General features: G+C 38.2%; 1 protein-coding gene across 4 annotated transcripts in view; it reads right to left on the bottom strand.

The window, feature by feature from the left end:
* The window catches only part of WLS (Wnt ligand secretion mediator), a 116,513-nt gene that overhangs the window by 74,506 nt on the left and 24,776 nt on the right, over window positions 1-17,231 (bottom strand). For 2 of the 4 annotated variants that reach the window (XM_019957286.2, XM_070786342.1), the window contains exon 2: window positions 998-1,270. The exons of the other annotated variants lie outside the window; for them this stretch is intronic. In XM_019957286.2, the coding sequence (XP_019812845.1) occupies window positions 998-1,270 (273 nt within the window). The remainder of the gene's footprint in view (window positions 1-997; window positions 1,271-17,231) is intronic. 4 annotated transcript variants of the gene reach the window in all.

The following is a 17,231-nucleotide window of genomic DNA, read 5'->3' as shown; positions in this document are numbered from 1 at the left end:
GCTCCTGGGTATACTTTGGACACTGTACTGTAATGATTGATTATTTGCCTGGCATCTCCACTGTAAGCCCCTTGAAGGACAGTGTTTTCATATGTATCTACATGTCCAGCCATCAGTTCAGTGTGTGGTAGCAGTGGGTACTCAAAAGCAGTCTGAATTAATGAGTAAAAGAGTGAATGAATTAGGGATAGAATTACATTTTGAAAAATGATCTCAGCATAATCTGTTCCAGATAAAATGTCAATCAGGCATATATACTGTTCTAACTCCTAAGGGGAGTAAAATTAATATACTTATGTATCACAATAATTTCTGATACAAGAAAATTAGAATTTAAAAAAGTGCTCTAATCCATGGACAAATTCCCTATACTATTCCCAGATGTCACAAGTGAATCTGCCTCTCAAAAATCACCAATCTCCCCCTCACAAAATGCTGATATACCTCATGCCCTCAGAGAATTGAATCACAACTGAGCAAACTAGAAAAATAACCTGATTTTATGGGAAAATGGGAGCTCCTGGGTTGGTGCTCCCATTTTGACAGGTATATTTTTCTTAGGCAATGGCTTAATTCAAAGCCTCACCAGAAAAGACATTTGGAAACATGGGACCTTTCAGAAATTCTCAAATCACTCCACTGGGTGAGCTCCCTTGTGGCACTAAGGCAATGGAACTTGGCTAGAGCAGGGCTCCTAAGCCAGGCTGCCTGGCTTTGAATTCCAGCTCTTCCACTCTCTGGCTTTCTGACTTTGGGCAACCTCACTGATGCCTGAGTTTTCTCTCTGGAAAGTGAAATAAGACCCACCTTTAGGAACTGGTAGGAAGATAAAATGGGTTAATTCAGGTAGAGCACTCAGAAACACATCTAGTAAGTAGAAAGTAGTCAATAATTGTCACCAGTAACACTATTATTTCACTCCTATTATACCTGACTCTGAAAAGCCTGAAGAGAGAAATTCCCCAAGACAGGAGAGGGGTAGGGAGAGTGCACTTACTGATTTGGTTGTTCAGCTTGAATGCAATGTCCAGCTGCAGGATAAACAGCATGAACTGGAACCAAGGACTCATCTCCATGGAAGGGAGGGGGATGTGGACAGAAAACACAATGTCATTGGCTTCAATTTCCCTTGGAATTGCTTCCTCGATGTCTCGGATCTTGTCACATTGGTTGGGTCCCCAAGGCATTAACCATTTTGCCTTGTGATGGTTTTTACGGACATCCACACATTTCACTGACATGTAGGATACTGCCGTTGTGGGTCCTGGAGCTGAAAAGAGAATGTTTTTCTGTTTTAAAAGAATCATCCATGTAAGTGTCTAATTCTGCCTAACATTCTTTCCACTACTGTCCTCTCTCCATTTTTCACACTGCCTTCCATAACTTAGGCTCATTAATACCAAGTGTTAGTCCCTCAGTTGTATCCAGCTCTTTGCGACTCCCATGGACTATAAGTCCATCAGGCTCCTCTCTCCATGAAATTCTCCAGGCAAGATTTCCTTTCTCCAGGGGATCTTCCCGATTCAGGAATAGAGCCTGGCCTCTGGGTTGCAGGCATATTCTTTACTGTCCGAGCCACCAGGGAAGCCTATTAATACGAAGTGAGTAAAAGTTGCTCAGTCGTGTCCGACTCTTTGTGACCCCATGGACTATACACTCCATGGAATTCTCTAGGCCAGAATACTGGAGTAGGTAGCCTTTCCTTTCTCCAGGGGATCTTCCCAACCCAGGGATCAAACGCAGGTCTCCTGCATTGCAGGTGGATTCTTTACCAGCTGAGCCACCAGGGAAGCCCAAAAATACTGAAGTGGGTAGCCTATCCCTTCTCCAGCAGATCTTCCCGACCCAGGAATCAAATCAGGGTCTCCTGCATTGCAGGCGGATTCTTTACCAACTGAGCTACCTGGAAGCCCTATTAATACCAAGAGATCTCCCAAATCCAGGTGAGGATCCTTCAGTGATCTCTAGAGGTGTCATAAAGTATACCCGAGAGCCTTCTCATTGTATTCTTTCAATAAATAACTGGTGATTGAAAACATGTGTAACCAGTTTTGTTCGGTTACCTCCTCACACCAAATAAATGTCACAATAATCAACTATGCTTCACTTTCACCTGCCTGAAGGCTTGGAAGGCACTGGGGCTTCACAGAACAGCGCCTGAAGTCAGGAAACCTGGGGTCTGAAGCACGGTCGAATGACTTACTCTCAGGTAATTTGGAATAAATTGGTTAAACAAAATATATCGCTTCAGGATCCTCATCTGAGAAATAAGCTGGCTGGCTTCTAAAATTCAATCAAGAGACACTGATGTATAGAACAGTCTTTTGGACTCTGTGGGAGAGGGAGAGGGTGGGATGATTTGGGAGAATCGTATTGAAACATGTATAATATCATATATGAAACGAGTTGCCAGTCCAGGTTCGATACACGATACTGGATGCTTGGGGCTGGTGCGCTGGGACGACCCAGAGGGATAGTATGGGGAGGGAGGAGGGTTCAGGATGGGGAACACATGTATACCTGTGGCAGATTCATTTTGATATATGGCAAAACCAATACAATATTGTAAAGTTAAAAAATAAAATAAAATAAAATAAAATTCAATCAAGATGGTTGGTTTTTGAGGCTTTTCTATACTGAAATTTTACAACACTTCTTTTGATTGAGAGAAAGAATTATTTTGACTTTGGGATCCCATTGAAGGTACCTATCAGAGACTGGGAACCCAAACACCGACTTGACACTTGAAGGATATACTAAAATATGATCCCTGCATTTTGAGAGGGATCATTTAATTTGATAGAACATTAACAACACAATTTTGTAATTATAAAATGGCCATATCACTATAAAAGAAAATTTGCAAAATACAGAAATGTTGAAGTTCAAAACAACATTTACCCAAAATCCCACTTGAGAGAAGGAACCACTGCTGTAAAAATATCAAAATATTATGTTTCTTTCTATCACTGTATACTTAGATAAAAATTCAGAGAGGAATTAATTTGCATAACTTTAAAATACATACTAATATTAACATATGTTTTTATAAAATAGGGTCATACCATACATAGTTTTGTAGCGTTTTCTTTTCTACTCACTTAGCAAAGCAAAGTAGCACAGTGGTAAATAACACACCCTGTGGAGCCAACCCACCTGGCTCCGTCATTTCTGGTCGTCTCACCATTAATTCAAGCTAGCAAAGTTAGGGGTGAATTTCTAAACCTGTGTGCGTATTACTCTTACTATCTCTTAAATGGCAATCATAGTAGTAACTAACTCTGAGTCACTATATACATTAAACAAGTTAACATATGAAAAGTATTCAGAACAGTGCTTGAAAGTACATGAAAAAATACAAAATTTTAGCTGTTACATGTAAGTATTTTCTATATAATTAAAAATTTTCCTCTAGTGGTTGCAAAATAATCATGTGATATACCAATTTAATTTACTTACACCCGAGACCCTTGGTCCAAAAAGTTTGTCTGTAAATAAGAATAATTCTTTGCCTAATATGTTTTGTTAGTAATTTACCTCAGCTCTTCCAGCTGCTGCCTTAATTTGTTTATGGCACATTTTAATACTACAGAGAAGTTCCAGATTTCATATATAATCTCTCCTTTATATTTTTTCCACTCTTCTGTATATAGAGAGATTTTCTAATTTCCAGATTCAGTAGTCACCTTTATTACTTTCTATTATTTTTAACAATTTCATTTTTTAAAGTCGCTTAGTTGATCCACTTGAAATTTGGTTTGCTACTAGGGATGAGGTGAAAATCTATTTTTATTTTTCTAAATCTTTAAATTATTGCTTACTGAACAAATGCTTCTCTTTTGTTGATTTATGACAGCACCTTTGTCTTATGTTTACCAATAGATTTTTTCTGGACAACCTACTCTTTTCCATGTACTGTACTTTTTTCTCTTTTTCCATGTATTGAGCTTTAAATTCATGGCCCAACCAACATGATTTTAAATCATGTAAATGGATGGTTTATATCAATATATGATAGAGAAAAACCCCTCCCCTACTCCACCTAATATTTGTATTTTTTGCTGGATTTGACTGAAATTATATTAACTCTATAAATTAATGTGGACAAAGTCAGCCTCCTTTCCCAACACTTAGTTTTTCCACCCAAGAACAGAGATTACTTTTCTAATAAATGAGTCCATTTTGATATCTCTGAAAATTTTCATTGTTTACTTCATGTAGATCCTTCTATTACAATATATTTTTAAATCTATTTATAAAACTTTTCTCTGAAAGTAGTGAAAGGAAAACATAAATTATGGTTTATGTTCATGGTTTAAATACGTTTAATTTGGTACATATGATACTTGACCTACTGTGCTTTCAGACACTTAACGAACAGAAATCATCTCTTATTTGGAAGAGATCAAATAGCAACTAGAGGAATATGTAGAGTAAGAGAAAAAAATCATTTATGACTAAAGAGTGTGTATTATTTATTATTAATACTTTGCCCTGCTTCTAATACTCAAATACACATTTTTCTATCCCTAAATATCCATCCTGATGGTAAATTTTGAGTAGTAAAACGTTATATTCCCAGAAAGTTGGGATAATGCCTACTAAAACTTATCAGAAAACATAGCACTGCTGAACTCTAGCTGTAAGTCCTTCAATGCAGTATCCTGAAGACTGCAACACAGAGCCGTCACTAATTCAAACCAGAGAAGTTTTTCTTTAAAACTCAAAATGTATCATGAAGACATTTTATACCTAATCCATCTGAAATCAGACATCTTACTTTTTATTAGAAATATGAATCGATCAAACTTTGGTCATCTTGACTCAGCTAAATAGCCCACCGACATTATAAAGACCAAGTGGCACATTTAACTCAACTCCTTTTAATGTGGTTAGAGGTATAAACAGGGAGACAAAAGTCATGAATTCTATTTTTGGCTAACATACTCAAACTGACTATTTGCTGCAGAAAACAGTTACTACATTTTAAAACTTCTATTCTTCCAAAATGAACCTAACCTTTTTTCATTTCTTTTTTTTTAATCCTTTTGAAAAACAAGTCACTCTCTTCTTAGACCAAAATGAAAAATAACTATCTGAGTTCCTAGTTAACCTCCAAACCCACATTCCAAACTTTAATAACAGAGAAGCTGAACACTTTACGGGCACAAAGGTTGCATTTTTAATGGACATGGTGAACGCCTGCCTTGGTAGCAGCCTGAATTATTTTCATTCTTTCATTAGTCTAGTGTTTCTTGCATAGAGAAAAACATCCCAGGAGTACTAATATTTTCATAAGCATCAGAACTTGGAGAAGCCACAAGTGCATCCCAAGCTATATGAGAATCACAAGTATTTTTCTCCACTTGAATAAATCTAGTCTAAAAAAAGCTTCTGCATAACTTTAAAAACCTGAAGATAATTCAACATTTTCCATTTCTAGGAGTGCTCAAAAGGCAAAACATTTGTTTGAGAAAGTAAACAGACATCCTGATAGTTAAACAGAATAATGTTTCCTGAATAATATATTTAGAGTTCAAGACAACTTCCTACTCCAGCTAAAAGTGAATTTCAAAGTGTTTCTTAAGTAGAAAGCATATCAATGTAAACCAAAAACAAAGCCTACAGCTACCAGCTGGCTGCCTACTGTAGCAGGTGTTTTCATCAGCTATGGCCAAAATTGTGACTACGCAGGTCCCCAAACAGTGTTTAAAAATCAAAAGAACTCTGATTTCTGTCTTTAAACTGTTTTAGAATTGTGAAAGATTTTATCGTAAGAGAAAAGAATGAGATGGGAGAAGCTGAAATTATCTGTAACCTTTGAACAAGCCACAGTTGACTAACCAACAGTTATACATAAGGAAGGCCTCAGTTAGTCACCAGCGTGGTTTTAGGGATTAATAGTTTGTGTATTTAAGAAGGGGGCTGGATGGATTCAGGTCAACAAACTGAGTCATGTTTGCTCAGGTGAAAGCTAAAAATAACCACTCCTCAGTATTCCTAGGATAGTAATGTAATATCACCCAGCTGCCTTGGTACACATTTTAAATGTCCCCTCTACCCATCCGTATAGCATTTAGTTGAAAACAAGTGGCCTAAAGCTACTTCCACATCAGTACAATTTAGTAGAGCAATCAGGCCCCAAATGAATATGTCCAGGCACTGTGGACTGGTTAGTCTATGTGGGTTAATACCACTCTCACAGGAAGGCACCAAAGCTACTCTTTGAAAATACCTTCACAAGCTACTCTTTGAAAACACCACCCCATTTTAAGGCCAGTCCTCTTTACCATGTCAAACATAAGCTGTATTTTCTATTTTTTAAATCTGTATTTCAACACAGTACTTTTGGCCTCCACCTCTCTGCTATAATGGAGAACTGTGAAATCTGACACTATACAACCTTTAATTAAGTGATAGGAAATCAATAAGACTTCTAATTCAAGGCTGTGGAAAACTGAACAAACACAACTTGAATTTTGAAATTCAAAATTCTTTGAAAAGTTGGTGACCTTTCAGTGACATATATTACTCAGGGTCATATTGCATTCACCAAATATGTCTTGAGTACCTAACTATACATGAAGTACTTAAGTGAACCTAATAGACACCGGCCACGTGGAATGTAAAAATAATGGGGGAAACAGACAATACATAAATAATTATAGGAAAAAGTAATTATAGCTGTGGTGATACTATATTTACCCTGACATTACCTGAGAAAGGGCAATAGTTGGATATTTGGAAGGTAGGAGAAATGAATTCACTAGAATGAGACAGAAATTCCAGTCATCATTACAATGTAACCTTGAAGAAAAACTCAAGTGAACAATGACTAAACCTGTACTTCTTTTGGAAGAATATTCATTGACTCCAGTCAGCTTCCTGTTATGGCATCTCAAATGGCTGTCCAGTTTACAAATTGCTATCTGGCCAACCACTACCGCTATCATGCTCAAAGTTGACTCAACATCAAATCATTAGCCCCTACTCCCGCCAAACCCTATAATTAGAGAGTTAGACAGAGATACAAGACTTGGTTGCCTCCTAGAAAAGTTAAAATAAAATTAAAACAACATGCTGACATGACACATGGTCTCCATTTAAGCCAACACAGACTATTTATTTCTTTGCTTTATTACAAATAAAGAAGATTCCTTTAGCAATTATCTAGAAGTATTACTATTATGTGGGCACTGTGCTACCTAAAGATAGAGACAAATGACAGCCCCAGAGCCTGAGTTGCTCACACAGTCGAGTGTGGGAGGCTGAGTAGTTGGCAGAGAAGTACATCCTGATTGAAACGTGCCCTTACAGATGTTTGCACAGGATGCATCATTTGTGAAGAGGGCTGGGAAAGCTGCTTGCCTGAGGCCTGGACTTCAACTTCAAAGAGAGCAGGTGTTCATTAGCCGGTGGAAAAGGGGACAGGAGTGGGGAAGCACTGAAGAAGAGCGTGCGCTGGGTCAGAAGATATCTAGAAAATCACAGTGCCTCCGTCCCTATGTGTCCACTAAGAATTACTTCCACAACCCCCACAGATACTAAATTCTGAGGACGCTCAAGTCCCTTGTATAAAATGACACAGTATGGTCAGTCCTCCTGATCAGCAGACCAATCTCTGGTTGATCTGCAGATACTGAAGGCTAATTGTATGGTCTGTGTTTGAGGATTAAATTTAAAAACTGATCATTTAATAAGTGAAAATGCTGGACCACACCAGCCTTGTTACAGCCCTTGGCTTTTTCTGACCAGTGGTACAGTTCTCTTGAGGGCCTTGGCTTCTGCTCCCAAGTCTCAGCTTCACTTACACAGCAACATAAAGAAGAGACCCACAAACAACAGAATTTTTATTTGAGGTGGGGGAATCTTTCCTTCTAAGACACGCTGATATCTTGTAGGTAGCTGCAAGGTAGCTTGAACAGGGTGTCCCAGAGAGCTTTGCAGTCTCCATTATCAGGAATAGCCTTCACTGAATGAGAGGAAGACTGTCTTCATTGCAACCAAAATGATATTTCAAGATTAATCTGCTTTGGGTTTCAAGGTGAAGGAATATGGAAACTAGACCAGTTAAAGGGATAATTTATGTTTACAAGCATTAATAACCAGAACCCCTCAAAGTGAAAAAGTAACGATTTTAATTAAAAATAGTCAACCATTTCAGAAATATTTTAGAGAATTTTTATAATAGCATCCAGCTAACAAAAATGAAAAAGATATATATATACACTGATTTAAAAACACAATCATTTCATGATGTATGTCAAATCATTATGCTATACACCTTAAACTTATACAGTGCTGTATGTCAACTACATCTCAATAAAGGTGGACAAAACTTTTTTTAATAAAAACATACAGACAACTGCTACAGATACTTTCTACTGACTCAAGAGGGAGGTTGATTTAACTCTCAAAATCTAGTCTTAATTCAAAATCTGCTGTCATGATCTCTGTACCTCTATAAACATGAATAATTGATTTATCAATTTTTTATAATCCCATTTATTCTTTTTGTTCCCCGAAAGATTTTGGTTTACTAGTGAATATTAAACTTTTACTTTTAAAAAGGAGTTGAAGCTGATTTAAAAGGATGGAATTAATGTTTGGGGCATTAAAATTACTTGGTCTATGTCTGTATGTTAAAAGTAGAGAATAAATGCAATAGCTGGATAACTTAAGCCCCCACAACTTTCCCCTGAACTACTGACACAATGCTAAATGGCTCAATATCCATTCTACTTTGTAATATAAAGAAAACTTCCACTGCCTGGCTATGAGTGGTATGTATAAGACATTTATAAAAGATTATATACTCAAATTGGTTCTAAGCTTTGCTTATCTGAATATCTATGCTTGCCTAAATGAGAATTTATAAGAAATGCATTAGGCATTTAAGACCATTGGACAATTCCTGGGTTTGCTTAGAATTCTTTGATTCCCTCCCAAGAAAGGGCATGAGGGAAAGAGGTACAGAAGTGGCAGAAACCAAGGAGACCAGATGAATGTCTGTTATTTATACAACACAATTTTTATTCAAAGGCCCCCCACCAAAAAAAACACACTTATTTAATATAAAGGAATCTAGCTAAATTTAGAAATTAGCATTTAAATGTATTAAATAGAGTTCCCTCAGAGACTGTATCTATCTTTCTCAAATTCAGAAACCTACATTAATTCTAGTTAAAAAAGATACATGTGGCATATGCCATGGGGCCAAAGTAGCCATATCATATTATCTGGTCTAGTTGTGAGGTTTCAGATACTAATAATTCCTTGAGCTGATTCTAGTTACTGTTCCCACCAGGTCAGTTTCTAAAAAAGATTTCTTAGTATCCACCACAACATGTACCTCAGTTTTAGAATGTTTCATAATAATGACCACTTCAAAATTTTCAGCCAAAGAAAGTGTAAATACTTGTGTTAAACTGACTTAGTGCTTTGGAATTAACTGACTCAGTCTGTTAATTCCTTTACTGAAATTGCTCTGAAGTTATAATGGTCAGACACTCTACCTCTGCCACTGACTTTGAAGATAAAATTCTCCTATATTTCAACCAGACCAATTAACTCTTACTAGATTACTAAGTGAAATATTATTTTACAATTCAATTTCAATTATTGGAGAACTGAGAATGGATGTGCAGGGCCAAGATCTGGGGAAGTAATTTTCAGAATTACCCTAGCTATGCCCTAGTGCGTGTAATGGGGTACACTAAGTGATATGTAATTCATTCTTGCCAGCAGTTTTCAGTAAGCAGTAATTAATTATGCTAACATCTGTTCTAGGAAAGCTAAATTTTTAAACATAGCAGAACAATCCTCTACACTAACCTGCCACTATCAACACACACACACACACACACACACCACCCCCCACACAGCAGCGTTGAATGCAAAGTAGTTTGTACTGTACACACACAATTCAAGCACGTATTTTAAAACAGCTCCCTGCAACATAAACTTATGAATAAATGACATTTCAACATCAAAGTTTCATAAATTGTAGCAAACACTTGGTGCAATTCATTCTTTCTTTTAAAAAATATTGAAAAGAAGTATACGTTTATATCTTAGTATGAGAGGATTTTAAATGCTTAGCCGGCAACCTCAATTGTTCTGGAGCCAAAGATGTAACAGCTTTGAAGAATAGAAGAATTACTCTACATTTGTCAGAATCTACACAGCAAACATGAAGCACCACTTGGCTTCCATTATTTGCCTGGCTTGGATCCCGTGGAACTGAGGAGTGTTGGAACCAAGAGGAAAAAAAAATTAGAGTGCTTTGGGAAACTGAGCCAAATTCTTACATAGTATTTGAAATGCTGTGGTAAACATGAAGTTTCTTTAGGCTCAAGATTAGTGCCATTTTTTTTTTTTTAAATAATAAAATGAACATAAAGAGCCCTGCCAGAGGTTTAGCACATAAAATCTGCCAACCATGAGACATGCTAATTGGGGGAGCAATCCTGAATTCAGGTTAAAAAACTGACCCTCAACTTTGGTGTCTGGCAACAAAGAGTGATTAAATTAAGAAGCTTGACAAGAGTATATCAAGTCACCATTTCTAACCTCTAGCTCTGAAAAATACCTACAATTACTGTTTCTCCATCACTTTAAAAATACTCAGAACACTATAAACTAAACACACATGAAGTGAACAAAAAAGGCCTCCAAAGAAAAACCAAATGGCTCATCTGTTGATGCTATTGCTCATCACTCGGCAAAACCAGTCATCTGGGCTGAATTTTTGACTTTGTGCCAGTGTGTCAAAATCAGCCATTATTCAGCCAAAAGGCTGTGGAATGCAGCCAAGACCACCTATGGAAAGTGAATTATAGCATCTTATAATTTACTACCTTGGCTATGATCTCATAAACCCAGCATGGAGGGCAAACCACCTCTTGTGTGGGAAATCTCTCAGAGTCCCTATAGAGGCCCCCAAAGCTGCTCTGGCAGAGTATTAGGGTGGGGAAGACACCGAGTTAGCCAGCTGGCTCTATAAGCTGGTGAGCTTGCCACTACCACATCTGTGGGGTGACACTCTAGGGTTAGAAAACCCTCAAATTAAATCTTCTAGGAGAAACAGCTGCTGTGTTCTGAAGTCTGTATTACACTCTATAATAATCTCACACTTTTATTACCTATAATTATTATCAGACATGTATTTTTATAAATTACAGATATTCTACTTTTATCAATATTATCAATGTTAAAAATAAATGAACATTAACTAATATGTGACTTGCACACTGCATTTTACAAAGTGCTTTCAGACACTTGGATTATTAAACAGGTCAAGTTGTCATTATAATGGTCCCTGCTGTATATGCATTAGATTGGTGGTTTTCTCCCACCAGTAAGTGACACAGCTGGGACTGGAACCCTGGTCTTCACTTCACATTTGCTGCTCCTTCTAATACACCACATTGCCTCGATTGCCAGTTTATTTCTTAGCCCTCACTACCTATTAGTACCTGAGAGGTGACTTGCAGAGCAGAATGATGGCTAAGGATGACTGAGCAGGACCATAAGGAGCTCTGCAGACAAGGCCCTACCTAAGACTACTGACAGCTTATCTGGAAAGACTACAGGCAGCAACAGACGGCCTCCACCAAGTTCCACAAAACGGTGACGGAATACCAGGTTCCCAAAATGCACTGAACTCACTTGAAACTAATTTTACTAGAGTTTCAGTTCTAACCTCAAATTCTGGGCCAGCAGTCTGGGATATTTCACCTAGAGAAGATCTAACTCAAGGAACACATGATGAAGTTGCCATGGAAGAGTCTGTGACAGACCTCGTAGGCAGAATAAGGGCCAAGGATACAAATGAGAGGCAGAGGCTGAATTCAGAGCAACTGACGGAAGAATTCACTGACAATCTGGGTAGACAGACAATGGCACAACTTGACTCAGGAAAGGGCGAGCTCTCCACCACATCCATGGAAACGTTCAGGAAATAACTGAATAGATAAGATCCTGAACTAAGTAAGTTTTTCTCAGTGACAACAAAATAGTAAAGTCACAATGTATTAATACATGCAGGATATTAGGGAATGGAGACCTTAGAGTCCAATAAAGAGGGTCATGGAGTTTACTGATTTATTTTTCTCCATATTCTAACCCATTTAGGAAATGAACAAAAGTACAGGACATGCTAAAGGGTCAAAAATTCAGTGTTGGACAGTACAAGTTGAGGCTAAGGTCAAGCAAGGTCTGTTACTGACTTTATTTGGAATTTCACAAATGCTAAGAATAATCATTTCCCCTTCCCTGATTACTCAAGAAAAACTGGACTTTATACTCTGTGAATTCCTTAGAACTGGAGGTAGAGGTACATGTTAAGGATAAACTGAAATTTTAATGGTCACATTCTTAGGAATTGGGTTTTTTAAAACACTGAAATAACAAAAATTGAGTAAAGTCACTATAGGACTTCTCTGCTTGGTCCAGTGGTTAAGAATCCACCTGCCAATGCAGGGGACACAGGTTTGAACCCTGGAGGGGTTCACAGGAAGATCCCAGATGCCACAGGGCAACTAAGCCCTGTGCCACAACTACTGAAGCCCATGAGCCCCAGAGCCCATGCTCTGCAACAAGAGAAGCCACCGCAATGAGAAGCCAGAGTGCCACAACAAAGAGTAGCTCCCGCTCCCTGCAAAAAGAGAAAGCTAATGTGCAGGAAGAAAGACCCAGCACAATCAAAAAAAAAAAGAGGTAAAGTCACTAAATACAGGTTAAATATTTTAATATTTTCATCAGGTCCAGGTGTTAGCTCAAGTACCATCTCCTTCATTCAATTTGTTAAACACCTATAACATGCCAGCATCTAAGGCCTCCACCAATTTCCCATCAGCAACAAATGATCCTTACACAACCTCTGATGCCAATATCACCTGGTCTGTGTCTCTGTTAGAGCCTTTTACTTAATTTGTAAACATAGCTTCTGAACCCTACAAAATTATAAGTTCCACTGGGGAGGGACCAAGTCTTATACAGCATCAAGCATAGAGACTGAATATATAGGTCCTCCAAACCTGAAGTGAACTATTTACATTGAAGTCTTTATGTCATGATAAACACATTGTTATGCTCGATTTATCTAACAAGCTTTTATCAAACACCCATTAGATCATTTAAATATGTCCTTGGTGTATCACATCCATGGCCCACTTATACCAAAGTACAATTAAGACTACCATTGAGAGAGTTTGGGAAGAAGTCACGGCTGCCTTCCGTGATGCCAACCTCACAATGGTACACATGCTCATTTCCACTGAGCACATGATGGTTCATGCTGATCCTCATTAACCTATATATGAAATGAATACTGAATTTTGAGGATCAAAATGTACTTGTCCTAAATTGAAACATGCACACCCTGATCCACAGGAAAAAAAAAAAAAAGTAAATTCACACATCAAAAGAAGGTGTATAAGACAAATAGCAGACAAGCAAAAAATATGGTAATTTTTGAAAAATTTCTTCCAAAGGGTTTGCAGCCAATATTAAAATTATAGAAGCATGTTCAGATGCCTCTCTTTAGCATATTTCCTGAAAACTAAAGTTCGCAAAGGTAAGATAGTTATTTACCCTGCCAACACTGCCCTGAAGAGATCAAGGCCTGCACAATGCAAAGAAAATTGGAGACAAAATGAGATAAAATATTCACATCTTAGACTGAAAGAATCCACCTGCCAAGGCGGGAGACACAGGAGATGTGGGTTCAATCCCTGGGTCAGGAAGATCCTCTGGAGAAGGAAATAGCAACCCACTCCAGTATTCTTGCCTGTACATTTCAAGCACTTCCTTTTAAAGGCATCAAATCCTACTTTTGAGACCAAATCTACAAAACAGCTCAGACAGAAACCTGCTGCCTGTATGATCTATTTACCTAGCGGCTCTAAATGAGTTTTTCTTTCTCGTCCAATGAATTACATATGAAAGTTCTCAAAAGAGTAGCAAAGAAAAGCAGTGGAAGACTTGACATTGAAAGAACTATGGAGCACAGGATGATACAGAAGTCTTGAGATGACACATGGAGCTTCTGAATGGTGACAGGCAAATGCAATTGTGACTGGAGTGAAGATCTAGTTAGGGTAAAGACTCTGAGGGAATGGGAGTGAGAGAGAGAAGTTAAGGATGTCCAAGTTCCTTGCATGGGCAATACCATTTGCTAGGAGAGGGCTCAAAAGAAATTGATATGTCATATGACAGTCAGACTACATAGAAGCTGGAGTATCAAGCTTATTAAATTAAAGAACTCAGTTTATATGAAGTGGGGGTGTTACAGCTAAAAGGTCAAATACACAAATAACTAAGATTTGAAAGAGTAGTTAGAATTATTCTAGGTGGTTCCAATGTTGCAAGTGCAAAGGAAGAAAATCTGAGAGCAATAAAAATCAGTCTAAAGTTGACCTAACCAGTTGAAGACAAAAAATTGCCAACACTTGTGTGAGTAGGAATGCTCCTGTTACTAACACTTGGTAAATGCAAAGAGTACAGAGGATGAGGCGGCTTCCCTGGCGGTCTAGTGGTTAAGAGTCCATCCTGCAAGCAGGGGACACTGGTTCAATCTCTGGTCTGGGAAGATCCCATATGTCATGGAGCAACTAAGCCCATATGCCACAACTACTGAGCCCACATGCAGCAACTACAGAAGTCTGGTCGCCTAGAGCCTGTGCTCCCCAACAAGAGAAGCCATCACACTGAGAAGCCCCTGCTCGCTGCGACTAGAGAAAGCCTGGGTGCAGCAATATAGACCTACCACAGCCAAAACATAAACTAAATCTTTAAAAAAACAAAAAATTGCAGAGGACATCTGAGCATTGGATGGGGATGAAAAGACTGCCTTAAGGCCTCCATCATTACATTCTATGAGTACTCTTCATATGTTCAGAGCTTCAACTCTGGCCACAAATTGGCTTGCTACTCCTGAATTATTACAAGTTTGAGGATAAGAATCTTTGTGGAATAAATTATCCCAAGGATGGGAATTGTGGCTTTCTAGTGCTAGATATACCACTAAGCAGACAAACTATTCAACCAAGCTTGAGCCCCCAGTTCTCTCAACTGTAAAAGGCAATGTTTTTGCTGCTGCTGCTAAGTCGCTTCAGTTGTGTCCGACTCTGTGCGACCCCATAGACGGCAGCCCACTAGGCTCCTCTGTCCCTGGGATTCTCCAGGCAAGAATACTGGAGTGGGTTGCCATTTCCTTCTCCAATGCATGAAAGTGAAAAGTGAAAGTGAAGTCACTCAGTTGTGCCCAACTCTTAGTGACCCCATGGACTGCAGCCTACCAGGCTCCTCCGTCCATGGGATTTTCCAGGCAAGAGTACTGGAGTGGGGTGCCATTGCCTTCTCCAGTTTTTACTGCTAGACACTCCTAACTTAGAAATGTTTCAACTCTAAAGATGATTTATATATTTTATGTTACGGTGAAAGTCATTCTTTTCAAGGTTAAAACATACCCTTTTAAATTAGAATCAATGTATAAGCCGATACTAAGGCTGCCATGCCTTACCCATCTAGCCCCTTCTCTCATTTGCCTTGTTATTTTCACATCTGATAGAGGAAAAGACTGTAATCTCCTACACTTTGTGTTGCCTACTGAGGCCAAAATAGACTCTGGGTGTTTTCTATCTTCCAACAACTGGTGATATCAACAAACTATTCCAGAAAGTAAGGCCAAGCTAGAGCCAACTGTATGTGTAAAATTTCATTCTGATGAATTCCGCACAATGGAATATACTGCATAATATATACTATGGGAAGATGGTCCAATCTACTCATAATGAAAACATTTAGGGAAAAAAACAAAGAACTCCATTCCAGCTTCTAGCTGATGGCCCATACACTCACAGTATAACACAACACAAAGACATTCCAATACAATGAAATAATCTGGAGTATGTCCAACCTCTATTTTTCAGGATGATAGAGATAGGCTCAACAGAGCTGAGTCTATTATTCAGAAGAAATGGAAATCGTGGCAAACAATGCTCTAAGCCAAAAGATCATGGGCAAAATTTGCTAACAAGACATCAATTCATAACATTCATTCAGATTTTCATTTAAACTGCTGGGTTCTTAATATATTTCAAAATTTATTCAGATTACCCTTTATGAAAAAAAGTTCCATAAGAGAAAACAACAATTACTGTGCAGCAAGGGAAATGTTTTCACTGGAAAGATTTTTTAGATTATTGTAGGCATCTACAAAAACAGAATAAGAAAATTTAAAAGCGAGGGCTCTAGACTCAGAAAAACTTGGGATCAAATTCCAGCTCTATTACTTACTAGCAATTTAGCTGGGCTATTCACTGAATAGCCTTACAAAATGCCAGTTTCTCCTTTGAAAAGTTTGCTGAGAGAACCCATCTCGTAAGTTTGTTGTAAAGATAAAAATAATCAATAAAAAGAGTCGATCACACACAGTACCTCGCACATAGCGAGGTCTTAATGAGTGTTAACTATTGATAGTAAGGATGCTGCTAGCAGATGGTGAAGAAGAATCTGATGGGAGATGGCAACATCCTCCTTGCTCTCTATCCTGTCTCTCCCTCCTCCCTCCAGGGATGTGTTTATCTAAACATTCAAAGAACTAAAAGGTCTGAACCTTGGGTCATTAAAAACAGAGGCTCTCAACAGTCAGAGAGGATACTATCAGAATTTTGACTTGAACATCTAAGATGTCTTTCCCTAAGAAATACCCCAGGGATATCCTAAGTAGCGTGTTGTTTGAACACAGAACTAGCTCTTAATTTTCTCCTCAGCGAAATGAGATTTTAACATCTCTTTTCACATTTTCATAATTATTAGAAAATAACTATAGCCAAGAGTATTAATGCAGGTCTTCCCTCCTCCTCCCTGCAGATAAAGACAATGCTGGTCTTGCTTGCTCTGCTGCACGCCCTCACCTGGTCCCCAACAAGCATCCCACTATTGCTGCTAAATGGATTCTTTGAGTTTTCATGACACACAATCAAGAAAAAAGGGACAAATATAAGAGAAGGGCTTGGATTACAGAGAATTTTACATGAGGAGGTTTTAGGGGTATTTTGGAAGAGAGAGGTTAGACGCATCAAAGAAAAGGGGGATTTCCAGAAGCAGTGCTACTGATTATGTCTTCTTTACTGTGTTTCACAGTATGAATAGAGAATTTGTTATTATACTATTTTAAATTCATTTTTGGTGGATTGCCCATTTCTCTGACAAAATCACTCCCT

The sequence above is a fragment of the Bos indicus genome, chromosome 3, assembly GCF_029378745.1.
Source record: "Bos indicus isolate NIAB-ARS_2022 breed Sahiwal x Tharparkar chromosome 3, NIAB-ARS_B.indTharparkar_mat_pri_1.0, whole genome shotgun sequence".
In the NCBI taxonomy this organism is placed as follows: domain Eukaryota; kingdom Metazoa; phylum Chordata; class Mammalia; order Artiodactyla; family Bovidae; genus Bos; species Bos indicus.
Note: the sequence above shows the minus strand (reverse complement) of the source record. Positions and strands in the feature narration are given on the sequence as shown.